This window comes from Lactuca virosa, chromosome 4 (genome assembly GCF_052849685.1).
Source record: "Lactuca virosa cultivar CGN04683 chromosome 4, Lactuca_virosa_CGN04683_v6, whole genome shotgun sequence".
Taxonomy (NCBI): domain Eukaryota; kingdom Viridiplantae; phylum Streptophyta; class Magnoliopsida; order Asterales; family Asteraceae; genus Lactuca; species Lactuca virosa.
Window position 1 is genome coordinate 84,895,570 of NC_136429.1, and position 17,011 is coordinate 84,912,580.

Below are 17,011 nucleotides of genomic sequence, written 5' to 3' on the forward strand. Positions count from 1 at the left end.
TTGATGTTAATCATAGATCAATGGAGCGTGTGTGGTTAACCGACACATTGATAAGGTGATTTGTAACATTGGGTGTGCCAAGCTAATTTGCATAGTTATTCACACCTTGTTTGTGATCCTCGGCATCCTAGTCACAAACTTGAAGGGCACAATCGAGATTTAAACATGCCATTGAAAAGTTTAATGAATCTCAAAGATCTAGGAATTTCAAATCCAATTAAAACTTAATAATCTATTTCGTTTCTCATGGTGGAAATTGGTAAATCGTCATTTACCTACCTTCAAATATTTTACAATTGGATTATGGCATCCCTCTTCGCAATTGTAGAATATTGTGTTGGGTCCTAGCCTTAATATTTCATTTGGGTGTAATATTAAGGATTATCATCTAATCTAAACTTTGTTCTTCTTCTTTTACAGATGTCTATCCCAAACAATGCTTCCAACCAAATCCCTTCAGGCTCTTTCTCCCTCATGAACCTATGTGGGAGGGTCATTTTCGATGGCTTGAACTTCAATGACTGGATTCGAAACATCAGAATGGCTATTCACTATGATGACAAAGAATATGTCCTAGATAAAGAGATCAAAGAGATTGATGTCACCACTGCTACTCCCGAACAAATCGTTGAACACACTACTCATGAGAGGGATGCAACAAAGGTGTCATGTCTAATGATTACAACCATGACTGCTGAGCTGCAGAAGTCCTATGAGGACTACTATCCTTTTGAAATGTATCAAGATTTGATGGAAAGATACCATCAAAGTGCTCGGCAGGAGAGGTATGAGATCATTGCCTCCATGATCACAAACAAAATGAAGGATGGTGAACCCATCACAACCCACTTTCAGAAAATGCAGAGATTCGTGGACCGCTTGTATAAATTGAATGTCAATTTTGATGAAGAGTCGGCCATAGATATTATTCTACACTCTTTACCTTCTTGTTATGATCAGTTTCGAATGTCAATGCCTTCTTAGGACTGCAGAAAGAAACCTGAAAGGCAAGTCGGTTGTGTCTACTCCTACTACTACTACTTCTGCCCCTGTTCTGGAAATCGGACATATAAAGGGAAAGAAGAGGAAGGCTCCCTACAAGAGGTGCAAGGGAAAGTCTCTTGATGGATCCTCTTCTAGTGGGACCAAGGTTGATTATGCAAATCCCTCTTCCAATCCGAAGGATGCTGACTGCTTCCATTGTCATGAAAAAGGGCACTGGAAACGAAGCTGCCCCAAGTACTTGCAGGACATAAAGGATGACAAGATCAAACCCTCATTTGCAGGTATTTACACTATTCAATCTAATAACTCATCACATGTTAATTCTTGGGTCCTTGATACAGGTTGTTGTATTCACATTTGTTGTGATTTGCAGGGACTAAAAAGAAGTAGGGATGTGGAGCACGGGAAGATAAACTTAATCATGGGAAATAGGAAAGTGTCGCCTGTAAACAAGATTGGATTTTATTCTTTATTGCTTAGTAATGGTTTAAATTTAGATTTGAATAATTGTTGTTACTCGGCCGATATGGCGAGAAATGTTATTTCCTTTCACAGTTTGTATAAACAAGGTTTTACCTTTTCTTTTAATAATGAAAATGGTGGTATTTATGCTTATTGTAATGACGTATTGTATTTTGAAGCATTACCTTGAAATGGTATATATGAAACTGTGATGGTTGTAGATAACTTAGGAAATAATGTGTTAAATATTGATTCTTCCAACGATTTGGATAAGGCATGCTTGTGGCATTGTCGTCTTGGACATGTCAACAAGAAGCGCATAGCCTAACTCCAAAATGATGGAGTTTTGGAGTCATTCGACTTAAAGTCAGATGACACTTGCAAATCTTGTTTACTTGGAAAGATAACCAAGTCACCCTTCACTGATACATATGAAAGGGGTGAAGGTCTGTTGGATCTCATACACACTGATGTGTGTGGACCATTCAGAACCGCCACAAGGGATGCTAACCGCTTATATATGACTTTTACTGATGATTATAGTAGATATGGGTATATTTACTTAACCAAGCATAAGTCGGAGACTTTTGAAAAGTTCAAGGAGTTTAAGCAAGAAGTGGAGAATCAATTGGGTAGGAAGATAAAGATGTTGCGATCCGATCGAGGAGGAGAGTATCTTAGTATCGAGTTCCTTGACTATCTTAAGGAATGTGGAATTGTTTCACAATTGACGCCACCTAGGACACCACAACTTAATGGTGTAGCTGAGAGGCGCAAGAGAACCTTGCTAGACATGGTTCGTTCCATGATGATTCGAGCTTCGTTACCTATCTCATTTTGGGGGTATGCCTTAGAGACTACCGCCCATATCCTTAATCTAGTCCCTACCAAAAAGGTTTCCAAAACACCTCACGAGATGTGGACAGGGAAAGTTCCCAAATTAGATCACATCAAAGTTTGGGGTTGCGAGGCTTTTGTGAGAAAAGAAACTCATGACAAGCTCGAAACTCGGAGTGAGCGATGTATTTTCATCGGCTACCCACATAAATCATTTGGATATCTCTTCTATAGACCGAGTGACAATGTTGTCTTTGTTGTGAGGAGAGGAGTCTTTCGCGAGAGATAATTCATAGGCCAAGGAAACAGTGGGAGGCAAATTGACCTTGAAGAGCTTCAAGAGTCAAGCGGAGAAGGAACCTCAAACACTAGCAATCAACCTGAGGAGGAAACTCCAGTTGATCCAATTGACGAGTCCTTACCTTTGAGGCGTTCCAGTAGAGTTAGAAATACACCTGAGTTTTATGGTTTCCATATTACTACTGAATGTGATACATTTATCAGTGATAGCACACTGGTAAATTTGGATGAACCTAACAACTACAAGGAAGCCATGACAAGCCCTGAGTCTGCAAAATGGAAAGAGACTATGGATAGCGAGATTCAGTCCATGTATGACAATCAAGTTTGGAACTTGGTTGATAATGTACCGGGTCGAAAGACAGTCGGGTGCAAATGGATCTTCAAGAAGAAGATCGACATGGATGGGAAAGTACACACATATAAAGCGTGATTGGTTGCGAAGGGCTTTACTCACACTCCGGGAGTTGACTATGATGAGACCTTCTCACCAGTAGCGAAGATTAAGTCCATAAAGGGTTATGCTAGCCATAGCTGCATTTCATGATTATGAAATATGGAAAATGGATGTCAAAACTGCTTTCCTTAATGGAAAGTTGGCTGAAGATGTTTACATGAGTCAGCCAGAGGGTTTTGTAAATGCAAAGTACCCTAATTGAGTGTATAAGCTTGAGAAATCCATTTATGGATTAAAACAAGCATCTTGCAGATGGAATCTTTGTTTTGATGAGAAAGTCAAAGAGTTTGGATTTTCGAGAAGCGAAGATGAGTCCTGTGTTTATGTCAAAGCTAGTGGGAGTATAGTGAGCTTTCTGGTACTGTATGTAGATGACATACTGCTCATAGGAAATGACATCCCAACCTTGCAGGAGGTTAAGTCCTGGCTTGGGAAGTGTTTCGCTATGAAGGATCTCGGAGAAGCTTCCTATATCCTGGGGATAAGGATATTGAGAAACAGAAGTAAGAGACAAATAGGACTTAGTCAAAGTATCTACTTGGACAAGGTGTTAAAGCGTTTCATCATGGAGAACTCCAAGAAAGGTAACCTACCTATCCTAAGCAATACCAAACTGAGTAAGACTCAGAGTCCGAGTACAGAGGCTGAGATAGCAGAGATGAGTCAAATACCATATGCTTCCGCAGTTGGCTCGATCATGTATGCTATGACTTGTACTCGCCCTGATGTGGCCTTTGCTTTGAGCATGGTCAGCAGATATGAAGGGAATCCTGGTAAAGCTCATTGGACTGCGATTAAGAACATTCTTAAGTACCTACGGATGACTAAGGACTGGGTCCTTACCCTCGGTGGGAATGATGACTTGAGAGTGACAGGGTATAGTAACACCAGCTTTCAAACTGACAGAGCTAATTTCGGCTCTCATTCGGGCTGGGTGTTTACCCTGAATGCGAGAGCAGTGACATGGAAAAGTTCCAAGCAGGAGACTGTAGCTGATTCAATGTGCGAATCAGAGTACATAGCAGCAAGCGAAGCATCGAAGAAGGCGATATGGTCGAAAAATGTGATCGTAGACCTTGGAGTCATTCCATCCATAAAGGAGCCTATGGAGATTTTCTGTGATAATGAAGGGGCGGTTGCCTTAACCAAGGAACCGAGAGATCATGGTAGATCTAGACATATCGACAGGAAATAGCACTTCATAAGACATCAAGTAGAAGAAGGGCACCTCGTGGTAAAGGGGATATCGTCAGAGCACAACCCAGCAGACCCTCTTACAAAGGGACTGACTAGGGTTAAGCACTTGCAGCATGCGAGGAGTATTGGGCTAATGGACGATATGAGTTTTAGTAATTAGATAAATCGAAACTTGTAAATAGCTAAATTGTAATTGACATTTGATGATCAAATAAAAGGAGTTTTATTTATAAGTAAAGTTATTGTCTTGTGTCAATTATTACTATTGTTTCACTTTGCATGTTTTGACTTCCAGAATAATAAAATTATAATTATTATTATTATTCAAACTATCCACAGTCGATCATACGTTGTACGTAAGTATAAATAAGACTGTCATGAGTTGGCTTGTAGATTGTCTAAGGAGTTAGACATAGCAAAAGTGTGCTACACCATTCATGAGTGCTCCTGAAATAAGATTTGAGTATTGGATTCAATCCGCGCTCACCTGAATTACTTCATGGAATTTATCACGAGTAATTATGAGACGATAATATCATATAATCTTCAAACCAAAATATATGAGTTGTTGACTACGAGTTGGTTGTGCATTGATGGCATGAAAACGCATCAGTAACTTGATGTTATAAAACGTGTCGTTGTGCATGATTTGATGAGTAGTTAGTACAAGCATATAATGTCGAAGTTTATCTGTTCCTTTTATCCTAAGAGCATTAAAAGAGATATCTTGGGCCCTTGATGATTCTGTTTTGACTTATGTGCCAGGCCCGGTGAGAACTAAATTGATGTGTTCAGTTATGTTTTATGTCAGACGAATCGGATATCAGGAAACAAATTGCAGGATAATAAGTATGACCATGTTCCATGTGTTTTTCCGCATAGATATCTTGAGAACCGAGGAGTATATGATCCCTTATCTGAAGGACGCGTCACTGACTAGGTCAGAGTTCGACAACGGCTTTTGAAATCTTACGATTGCTAAGTCGGATCCTGAAGTTGCATTAGCAATTATAGTTATTAGACTTATCCAAGTGGGAGACTGTTGGATTTGGTGTCTAAGCCCATAACTATAACTGGTATGTACTTGACCCGATTGTAAGCATGGTCCTTTTTGGGTTGCCTTCACCAGTGCAATTTGATAGGATGGACTTTTGAGAATAAGGTTATTTATGATTTATTAATATATTATAAGTATAATATATTAATTGAGAAATCATATTATTTAATTAGTATTGATCAAGAATTAATTTATTAATTTTGTGATCAAAATAGACTAATTAAATATATGGGGATTGATTATGTAAATCAATAATTCTTGTAGTGTGGGCTAATGAACCATGATTATTTAGATGGGCTAAACCAATAAGTTAATCCATGGTTAGTCCATGGAGGTTAAACCCATGGAGCATAAGAATGTGAAAAGTCATGGAGCATTAGGGTTTGCAAAGTGTAACCCTAGCATGTGCAACACTATAAATAGAACCCCCCATGGACCAAAATTGGTTGCCCCATCTCTTTGAGTAAGTAACCTATTCTCTCAAGCCTCCTCTTGCATTTTGGTGTTTGTGAACCAATAGAGGCATCACACTTGAGGTGCTCAAGCTTTCAAAGGTCAAGAACTGCAAGTTCTTCTAAGAGGTAAGTCATCTAACTAGATGTATCATTCAATTGTTCAAATGTATGTTAGTTAGGACAATGCTTTGGAAAATTGAAAATATGCATGTATAATTAGAGAAAACATAGATCCAAAGCATTTAGGGTCGCATGTGCACCATAAGAGTGTTATAGTTCTCAAAACCCAACAATTTCATAATCATGAAATGTTGCTATTGCTAGCATTATCCTAATAGACTTTGTCTTAGCCACTGGTGAGAAGGTGTCATCATAGTTAATCCATTGGATTTGAGTAAAGCCTTTCGTGACCAGTCATGCCTTGAATATGTGAACTTTTCCATCCATGTCGGTCTTCTTCTTGAAGATCCATTTGCACCCAACTATCCCTCAAACTTGTACATGATCAACCAAATTCCAAACTTGGTTATCATACATAGACTGGATCTCACTATCAATTGCCTATTTGCATTTAGCAGCCTCAAGGCTTGCCATCGCTTCCTTGTAGTTAGAAAGCACATCTAAATTTACCAACGTTCCATCACTAATAAACGTGTCACCATCCGATGTAATATGGAAACCATAGAACGAGGGTGACATGCTAAACCTACTAGAACGACGAAGAGGTAATGAATTGTCAATAGGCTCAACAGGAGTCTCATCCTCTGGTTGAGAGATAGTGTCATCTAAGGTTCCTTCATTGATTGACTCTTGAATCTATTTAAGGTCGATTTCACTCCCACCATCCTCTTTTCATATGAGCTCTCTCTCGCGAAAGACTCCCCTTTGAGCTATAAAGACCATGTTCTCAGTTGGTCCGTAGAACAAGTATCCAACAGACTTTTGTGGGTAGCCAATGAAAATACACCTCTCGGATCTGGGTTCTAGTTTGTCATGAGTTTCTCATCCTACAAGAGCATCACAACCTCAGACCTTGATATGTGCAAACGAGGGTATTTTCCCTTCTCATGAGGTGTTTTGGAAACCTTCTTAGCAGGAACAAGATTTAGGATATGGGTAGGCTGTCTCTAAGTCATCCCCCCAAAAAGAAATAGTAATAGAATCTCGACTCATCATGGAACAAACCATGTATAGCAAGGTTCGATTTCTCCTCTAAGTCATACCATTAAGTTGTGGTGTCCTTGGAGGAATCAATTGTGAAACTATTCCACATTTTTTAAGATAGTCGTGGAACTCGATACTAAGATACTCTCTACCTCTATCAAACCAGAACATCTTTAGCTTCTTGTCCAATTGATTCTCGACCTCGTGTCTAAACTCTTTGAACTTTTTAAAAGTTTCTGATTTATGTTTGATTAAGTAGATATACCCATATATGCTATAATCATCCGTAAACATCATGTAGTATCGATTTGCATCCCTTGTAGCAGATTTGAAGGGACCACATACATCAATATGGATAAGGTACAACAATCCTTCACCTTTTTCACATGTTCCAGTGAAAGGTGATTTTGTCATCTTCCCCAATAGACAAGACTCGCATTCATCATCTGACCTTAAGTCAAATTATTCCAACACTCCATCTTCTTGGAGTTGGGCGATGCGTTTCTTATTTATGTGCCCAAGACGACAACGCCACAAGCATTCTTTGTCTACACCATTATACGAATAAATGTGAAATACACTATTTCCTAAGTTATCAACACAAGTCATAGTTTCATACACTCCATTACAAGGTAAAGCTTTAAACATAAAAAACACCATTTTTATAAGCTAAAATCGAACCATTCATATCATCAAAAGTATATCGAAAACCTTGTCTGAACAATGCATGAAAAGAAATAATGTTTCATGTCATTTATGACAAATAACAACAATTTATCTAATATATCCTAACATCAACACCTAACACTAGACCATAAGTTCCAAACTTGGTAACAGGTAAAGATCACCTATTCCCCATGATCAGATTTATTCTTCCATGCTCCACTTCCTCACTTTCTCTTAGCTCCTGAAAATCAGAACAAATGTGGAAACCACATCCTGTGTCAAGGACCTAAGAACGAGTAAGTTGTGAGTTATTGACTTGAATAATGTACATAGCTGTCGAAGATGGCTTGACCTTGCCATCCTTCAAATCTTGCAAGTATTTAGGGAAACTTTGTTTCCAATGCCCTTTTTGTTACAATAGTAGCAAGTGGCCTCTTTGGGGTCTCTAACAACAGGAATATCAGAATTGGGCTTTGATTTCGACCCATTGCTAGACGTTTCAAAGTGGGCCTTGCCCTTCCAGTTTGATTGAGGATTAGCCTTCCTTTTCTTTCCTCTGTTTTTCCCAATGGCTAGGACAGGATCACTTGTCACAGAAAGCACCTGATTTTTCTTCATCCCTGATTCAGTTGTCTACAACAAGTTGTGGATTTGGGTCAATGTGGTCTCCATGTTTTTCAAATGATAAGTTAAAATAAACGGATCATAACTGGGAGTCAAGGAGTTTAGGACCATGTCAATGGCCAACTCCTTGTCAAAGGACACATTGAGCTTTTCCAACCGCTCCACGTATCTCTGCATTCTCTACACATGGTTGTAGACAGATTCTTCCTCCTTCAAATTACATGCAATTAACGCCTTGACGACCTCATACCTCTCTTGACGTGCTTTCTTGTGAAATGTTTTAGCAAGATCCAAGCACATCTCGTATGGCCAATAGTCCTCATAAAACTTTTGCAACTCAGGTACCATGGTTGCAACCATAATGTAAGCGACCTTTGTTGCGTCATCATAGTGTTGCTTGTAGGTGGCAAGCTCCTCTGGAGTAGCAATTGAGATTTCACAGTTGACTTTGTGTAGAGGTTTTTCGAGAACATATTCTTTGCTCTTGTATCGAAGAGTCATTTTGAGATTTCGGATCCAGTTCATGTAGTTTGGACCACCTAATTTTTATTTCGATAGAATCGATAGAAGAGTGAGTTTGAGTTGTTGGTGGAAGATTGAGCAGAAGTAGCATCTCCACAAGTAAACGTCTATATAAGAGATATAATTTTAGTTAGTTGACACAAGTCCTTAATATTTTAACCCAAAATAAATATTTAAGGTTAGGATCCAAAAATACAATTCACAATCAAGAAAAGGGATTTCGTAGTCTTATTGTGAATTTATAAAGGTAGGTAAAACAATTCACCAATTTCAATTCAATATGAAATTTCTAGATCTTTTGATATTCACTGAATCTTATCAATGACATGTTTAATCTCAGATTATGCTCTTCTATTTGTGACTGGGATATCGAGGATCACAAACAAGATGTGAATAATCATGCAAACACGTTTGATAACCTTGATGTCATTTATCATCTCAAATTAATGTGTCGGTAAACCACACACGCTCCATTAACAATGATAATTTTCGAGTTGTGCCATGATGTCAACTTTATAGTCCTAAATTAGTGTGTAGGTTAGCCACACACACTCCACTAATTTATAGAGAATGTTGTGTTTTTTCATGGATTAAAATGCTTTTCGCATTTTACTAAAGTAACTAGCGTTAGATTTTTAAAGAAGGTTTAAGTACTTTATATCATTATACTTTTAATGAGATTATGTCCTATCAAACCCGTTCAACTAACAATCCTCCACCACACAGGAGAGCGGTGGGTGAAAAGGACACCCATTCAACGGTCATTTTATAGATCATTTCCTTATACCCTTTTTATAGCATGGTTTCGTGAATGATGCCTACTATTGATTTAACTGACTTTTCTTATACATATAGTAATTAAAATTTAATATATATATATATATATATATATATATATATATATATATATAAGGTATATTTTAAAACTTTTCAAAATACAAGGTTTAAATGTTAATTATCTAAATTAAACTTTTAATTAATTAACATTCAAACCAATTATAATTTAATCTTTATCTTTTAATTAATTAATTAATTTAAATCATTTAGGGATTAAATAATTATTTTCATCTAAAAAATTAATAAAAAAATTCAAATTTAATCATAATCTAAAACCCTACTAGTTTTCGAAAATTAGGTTTTAGGGTTATCATGTTTTAATTATTCAAATTTGAAGACAATTAAAATAATAATTAAGGAAATTAGAAAACCCTAAGGGAACTCTAGCAATTTTCGAAAATAAGGGGTGGAGGTTAGGGTTTCAAGAAACCCTAGCAAAGTTGAAATTTTCAAGCCAAAGGGTTTATTTTCGATAAACCTTAATTTTGATCCATTCAATTTTATGCACAATCAATAGAAAACTATGGCTCTGATACCACTGATAGGTTTTATAAGTTATAACAAAAACATATGAAGAAGAAAATCTTAACTTTTAAATGCACATGCAACTTATAAAGCATCTATGTTTTCTCTAATTGATAGCAGTAAAACATTAAACATCAAGAACCCTAAAAGAACCCTATAAGAATCGAACTATACAAGGGATTAGGGTTTACATACCTTTTTTATTATTATAGCAAATAACCAAACAAATTCTTCTTCAAAAGCCTTGGAAAGCAATCAACAAAACTTTGTGTCTCTAATGGTTTGTACCCAAACCCTATTAATTAGAAGACTTGAGGAGAGATGAGAGGGGTGCAAAATTTCGGCTCTTCATGTGTGTGAGAGGTTGGACAAAAATAAAGAACTCAAAGGGTCCTATTTATAGTTGATAGGAAAACCCTAGAAACCCTAATTTGAAATAAAATAATATTATTTCAAATCTGGTATTTATCTAATTTCGTTATTATCCACATGAAGCATTCTAGAAACCCTAATGGGAAAGCCAAAATTCGTTCACCCTAGGAAGAATCTAGAATCCTTCTATTGTTCAACTTTTAAACAATTATAGCTTAAGTCCTTGCACTTTTTAATAAATTTAATTAATCCCAAAAATAATTCCAATTAATTTATGTTTAATTATTAATTAAATAATGTTATTTCTAATTAATATATTAATCACATAATATATTAACAAATCATTCATTTCTATTTATTAATCATATAATAAATCAATAAATCAACCTCTCTCTCTAAAAGTCATTCTACACAATTACTAGTTCTAAGGGCAACCCAAAAAAGACTTTGCTTTCAATTCAAGTATATACAAATTTAGTTATGATCTTAGACACTTTAATCCATCAAATACGTCTTAGGGTAATTCTTGATTTCAAGTTTAGTTAAGTCTTAGACATAAATCTTATTTCGTAAAAAACATTTAGGATATATATTTCCCTTGAATGCATGCAACAAAGGATGGGGAAATCGGAGATGACATGATTCCATGCTCCTTAGACAGCTATTGAAAACCATATATCCTCATTGAATATATTTATCATAACAAACACCCACCCAAATATTGAAGATGAATAAAACAAGGATGACCCTAATGTCTCCTACAAGAAAATAACTATTAAAAGGAACACCACGGAAATGAAGTTTATGCCTTGTAATAGGATTCACAAGCCAAATGTCATGCTCTTTGCTCCCGAACAATATCAAGTAACCACATGTCGAGTCAAAATAGCTCCTTCCAACCAAATGGTGAAGGATGAGTTTCAAACTTTTTTCCTTCAAAATAAATTAGGTAGCAAGCATCCTTATGACCAAGAAGAGAGTTATGTATAAACATGGGTCGCCATCATCTCATCAATAGGAAAAAGCTTCAAGACAACAAAAAAAAAACAGAATTAATTGAAACGGTTCCTATTCTATATAGATGGATAAATTAATATGTTCAACCTCAATCAACGATAAGAAAACAAGAGGCATATGGAAGGTCTTTTGTTGTATATCCAACAAGGAAGCAAAACAGAGAAGTTCAAATTATATTGTTGACCAGTGAACATTTAGTTTCTGTAACTAGTTCTAATTTTATTGTTTGTAGTTAAGAACTGATTGCTTAAGGATCTAGGAAATAGTCAAAATCTTTACAAACCTTTGCTTCTGATACGAAGCAATATAATGTGGAAACCGAGTGATTTAAAATTTAACATATATAATATGATGATGTTCCCTAGCATTTGGAACTCCAATGCTTTGGTAATCGAAAGTTATTTTTAACTCCACTCGGTAGGATTAACACAACCTAAAACAAGTGTTGTAACAGCATGTTCTTGCGAACTTATGTGATGATTAAGAATAGATGCTTACCCTAGTGGCAAAATATACTTTATCGAAGTTTTACTATTTATAATATAGACTTTTATTGTAGTTATATGTAAAAAAATGTAAATGTAAATTTGAAGATAAAAGTCGGCCATAGTGATCCGGGAGTCCCGTGTGGAAGGGATCTCGCTCAACGGATCAAATGTACGCTGGGATAACAGGTTGATGACTTCCAAGAGCTCTAATCGACAGAGTCGTTTGGCATCTCGATGTCGACTCATCACATCCTGGGGGCTGGGGTTGAAGAAGGTCCCAAGGGTTCTACAAACGTACCATTTTATTTTGGTTGTCATTTGATAATAAAATGTTTGCAAGCCAAGAAAATCATTTGTGTCGTTCACATTGTCTCCCGCAGCTATGTTTGAGACTTTGAGTGCTTGGGAGGATGGTCAAATCACGGGCTCTAATCGAAATAATAATAAAAAATCCTTGTATATTATACAAACATTTACTTAATTAAAAGTGAATCTTTTGATTGCTTATGTGAAAGATATTATTATAATAACTTATGACAATTTTATTTTGGTTGTCATTTGATAATAAAATGTTTGCAACCCAAGAAAATCATTTGTGTCGTTCACATTGTCTCCCGCAGCTATGTTTGAGACTTTGAGTGCTTGGGAGGATGGTCAAATCACGGGCTCTAATCGAAATAATAATAAAAAATCCTTGTATATTATACAAACATTTACTTAATTAAAAGTGAATCTTTTGATTGCTTATGTGAAAGATATTATTATAATAACTTATGACAATTTCGAGATTAAAATTTTGCAATAAGTTGTGGATGCAAAACACAAAATGCTTTATGCTTGTAGATGTGAAATACGCGAAGAACACTTGATGTAATTTTACCTTTCAGATTGTCATAATAATTATTGTATTAATTAGATCCAGGTAACCAATATAAAATGTCAAGCAAGTGATTGTAGCAAAGTTGTCTATCAATATAAAAGAAAGTAAATTACACTCTGGACAATGTAATTATAACTTTTGTAGATGAAATTCCTCCCTATATATTTAGCATCTACAAGCATTAATGCATTTCACCTGTTCGTCTCGCTACTAGTTGCTAGTCACAAACCCAAAGGCTTTTTAACAACAGCTATACTATCAGCGCATTTCAAACATTGATAAAGAAAAAAGAACAAATAATGTTTTTTCAACAAAACGTTGTTGCCTACACAGCAATATAACATCAAATGGTCCTTCATAACAGCATGTGCCAATGTGCTACACATAATGCAGTAGGCACAGATTTGCAAGCAAAGGACACCAAAAAGTATAAAAGGGTCATATAACTGGTAGTTGTATAGCTAAAAGCAAAGGACAACCAAAATCTTTGAACAATAAATTGAAAATGCAAATCCATCGATGAAACATCTTAATGTTCAACATATGCAAAGATAAAAACCAAGATAAGAGTGCATCCAATCCAAGTCATCATTCATCTAAGCGATTAACATTCAGACAATCATTGGGAAAGTACCAAATGTGTGAAGGAAGGAACCGGCCTTTTCGACTTGTATCAATGGTGGCAAGGAAGTAAGCAAATCTCTTATATAGTGACCGATGATCAACCAACGACTCTGATTTAATAGCAGCAGAATACTTCACGCTGTTAACAAAGAATGCACATTCTTCAAATGTTTTTCCCCACGACACCGACTTCATTTCCTCAAAATCTAGATAGTGAACCTCGTATGAATCTTTAGACCTACAATCCATCACATAAAGGTTTTCACTCGAACTTAGAAACTCCGGACATAAGAAGTCTGGCTTTGGAAAATTCTTGGTATGGAGTAACGTCAATTTGGGCTCTGGATTGAGTCTCATTTCATATACACGACAACCGATGTTTATGGTATATATCTTCCCCTTGAAAGCATGTAAATCAATCATGAGGGAAGTGGAGTAGACACGATTCCATGCTTGTGAACCCGCCATAGAAAACCAAATTTGATAGGTGTACGTAAGCAACACCACAAACACCCACCCAGATACTAAAGGTGAAAAGACAAGGATACATCCAACACTTTCTGGATTAATACTTGTATTAAAGGGGAAACAAGGGAAATGAAGTTCATGCCTTGTGATAAGATTCACAAGCCAGAAGTCTTTGGTTTTCCGCCCGAACAAGATCAGGTAACCACAAGTTATTCCAACACAGATCCTGCCAGCAGCATGGGGAAGGATGGTTTTGAACTTTCTACCTTCAAGGTCCTCTAGGTAACAGTACCACTCTTTCTTACAAGAACGATGAGAGATCGATATCAACATAGGTGGTCTGGATGCCATAAAAATCTTCCTGTTATCAAGTGCAAGTGCCCTCCATGATTTGCAAACCCCACTAAATGCAACAAAATCAATGACACCCAATTGCATCATAACTAAAAAAAGCAAATGATGGTCAAGATCTGACCAAGGTGCCACACCACCGTTGACTCTCTTCCTGCTAGATGATGATGAACCATCACAATTCTGGTTTCTGGTCATACTCCTTATCCTGGCCATTCCTATACTGCAAAAGAAAATTAAATATTTGAGCGCTTGGTAAATGCAAATTCCATATAAGATACAAGAGTTGTAAGCATACACATATATACAGACGTTACCTTACCGAATAATTGAATTATTACAAGAGGTTGCAAGAAAAGGAGAAAACTGACATTACTGAATATTACGTCCATAGATACATTTATATTTCGGGAGCCCAATAAGTGGCTTTGTAACTTGCCGAGATCCCAATCAAAAGAAAACATATACAATCCAGTTGAAGTTGTTTTTGTTGGATTAGTGTCTAAGCCCGTAACCATATTTGGTAAATACTTGACCCGGTTGTGCATGGTCCTTTTGGGTTGCCTTCACCAAAGCAACTTGACTGGAGAAATTAAATAGAGAGAGAGGTTATTATGATTTATTAATATGTTATAAGAATAATATATTAAAGGAGAAATCATATTTGTTTAATTAATATTGGTCAATAATTAATTAAGAATTAATTTTGTGATCAAGTGTAATTAATTAAACTAGAGGGGCTGAATTGTAATTATGTAATAGTTGCGAAATAGGGCAATGGTTATCCTTGTTAAAGGATGGACGAATTCAAGGATAAGGATATCCTTAAAATCGTCCAAGGTCCAAGAGATAAGGGTTTTCAAGGCTTATCTTGTGGTTGCTTGGTGGGCAAGTAACTGGATAAGGATAAGGACTGAAACTCTAATCCCAACCCTATATAAAGACCCCTAAGGCCTTAGGAATTCGTGTACATGCTTCTAAGAAGTCCCAAGGACGATTTCTACCTCTCCCCTTCTCTCTCTATAGCCTCTCCAATTGCTTGTGGTGTTTGTGAGCCATTAGAGGCACTACACTTGTGGTGCTTGCTTTCAAGACTTAGGGTTTGAAGATTTAAGTTGTTATTGCAATATAACAACAAGAGGTATGTGATCTAACCTTATATATGAATTTCGAAAATAGCATGCTACATTAGGGTTTTATTCATGTGTTCATAATGTTGTCTATCTAATAGTGAAAACATAGATCCAATTCTAGGGTTGCATGCACACATAGGATTGTATGTCTAAAACTCCATCAGTGGTATCAGAGCCTTTGGTTAACTTGTTTTCAATTAGTATTATTCAATTGTATGAACTTGACAAATTAGGGTTTATAGCCAATAAACCCCAAGAGGCCATAGATTTCGAGATTAGGGTTTCCTAACTCTAATTTGCGAAAATCTTGAAAGGGTTTTTGAATCCTTTCCTTTTAATCCAAGATTTCGAAATCTAGGGTTTGCAAACCCTTAGATTTCGAGATTTGCCTCCTTCCCAAGATAAGATCCTAAATTTTAGGGATTAGGATAATCCCATATCTTGTAATTATCTTTTAATGGTTAAATATGTTAAATCAAAGATTTGGAATTATCCCATCCCCTTATTTTCGAAATTTAGAGGGATTAAAGGGATTAGGATAAATTAATTGTTTAAATGGTAATTATCCTTATGATTTAGATAATCCCTTATGATTTGATAATTAAATTAATAGTTTAATTTAAGATAATTATTAAATCAATTGTTTTAATATTTAAAATTTTAATTTAAATGGTATTAAATTCGAAAATTTTAAATTGAAGATTAAAACCCTAGTATTTTGAAATGTCTAAAATACACCCTATACTATTATATTATTACAAGCTTAATAAATATATATGTATAATTAAAAGGCTAGTCTTACCGTTAGTAGGCCTCATTCACGAAGCCGGTCTATAAGGTGGGTATAAGGTTGCTGCCTATAAAATGACGCTTAATGGGTGTACACTCACACCCACCGCTTGCTTGACTGGTGGAGGGTCGTTAGCCGAACGGGTAGGATAGGGCAATCCACTCTTCATTAATAAGTATAATAAAGTAACTAAACGTTTTTTTTACAAATTCCCAATCCTAGTTACTTTAGGCAAAAGTGAAATTGATGCAATCCCATGAAATTACACTTTGCACCCTTGCTAAAGAAGTTAGTGGAGCGTGTGTGGTTTACCGGCACACTAATTGGTTCTAAGCAAAGGTGGCAAAGGGTGATTCATTGTTTATCATAGTTCGATGGAGCGTGTGTGGTTTACCGGCACATCGAATAGGTGATTGTAACAATGAAGGCACCATGTAGATTTGCATGGTTATTCACACCCACTTTGTGATCCTCGGCATCCCAGTCACAAACGAGAGGGGCATATAGAGATTCAAACATGCCATTGAAAAGTTCAATGTATCTCCAAGAAAAATCTAGGAATTCTCAATACATTTAAAACTTAAGCTTATGTTTTTCATGGTGAAGAATTAGTGAATCGTCATTCACTTACCTCCAAATTATTTGCGTGTTGGATTACGGCATCCCTTTTCTAATATGTAAATAATGTTGTTGGGTCCTAGCCCTAATTTTTCATTTTGGGTGTTTAATTAGGGATTCAATTCTAATCAAACTTTGTCCTTTTCTATTTGTAGATGTCTA

The 17,011-nt window shown here is 36.1% G+C and overlaps 1 protein-coding gene across 1 annotated transcript; it reads right to left on the reverse strand.

Moving 5' to 3' along the window:
- Window positions 1-13,453: 13,453 nt before the first annotated feature.
- Window positions 13,454-14,524, reverse strand: LOC145104723 (uncharacterized). Its single transcript, XM_079041918.1, has one exon. The coding sequence runs from the start codon at window positions 14,522-14,524 to the stop codon at window positions 13,454-13,456; it is 1,071 nt and encodes a 356-aa protein (XP_078898044.1).
- Window positions 14,525-17,011: the final 2,487 nt, after the last annotated feature.

Bases quoted from the DNA above. Each gene is read 5' to 3' on its own strand.
- LOC145104723 (XM_079041918.1), bottom strand. From the start codon at position 14,524: ATGGCCAGGATAAGGAGTATGACCAGAAACCAGAATTGTGATGGTTCA.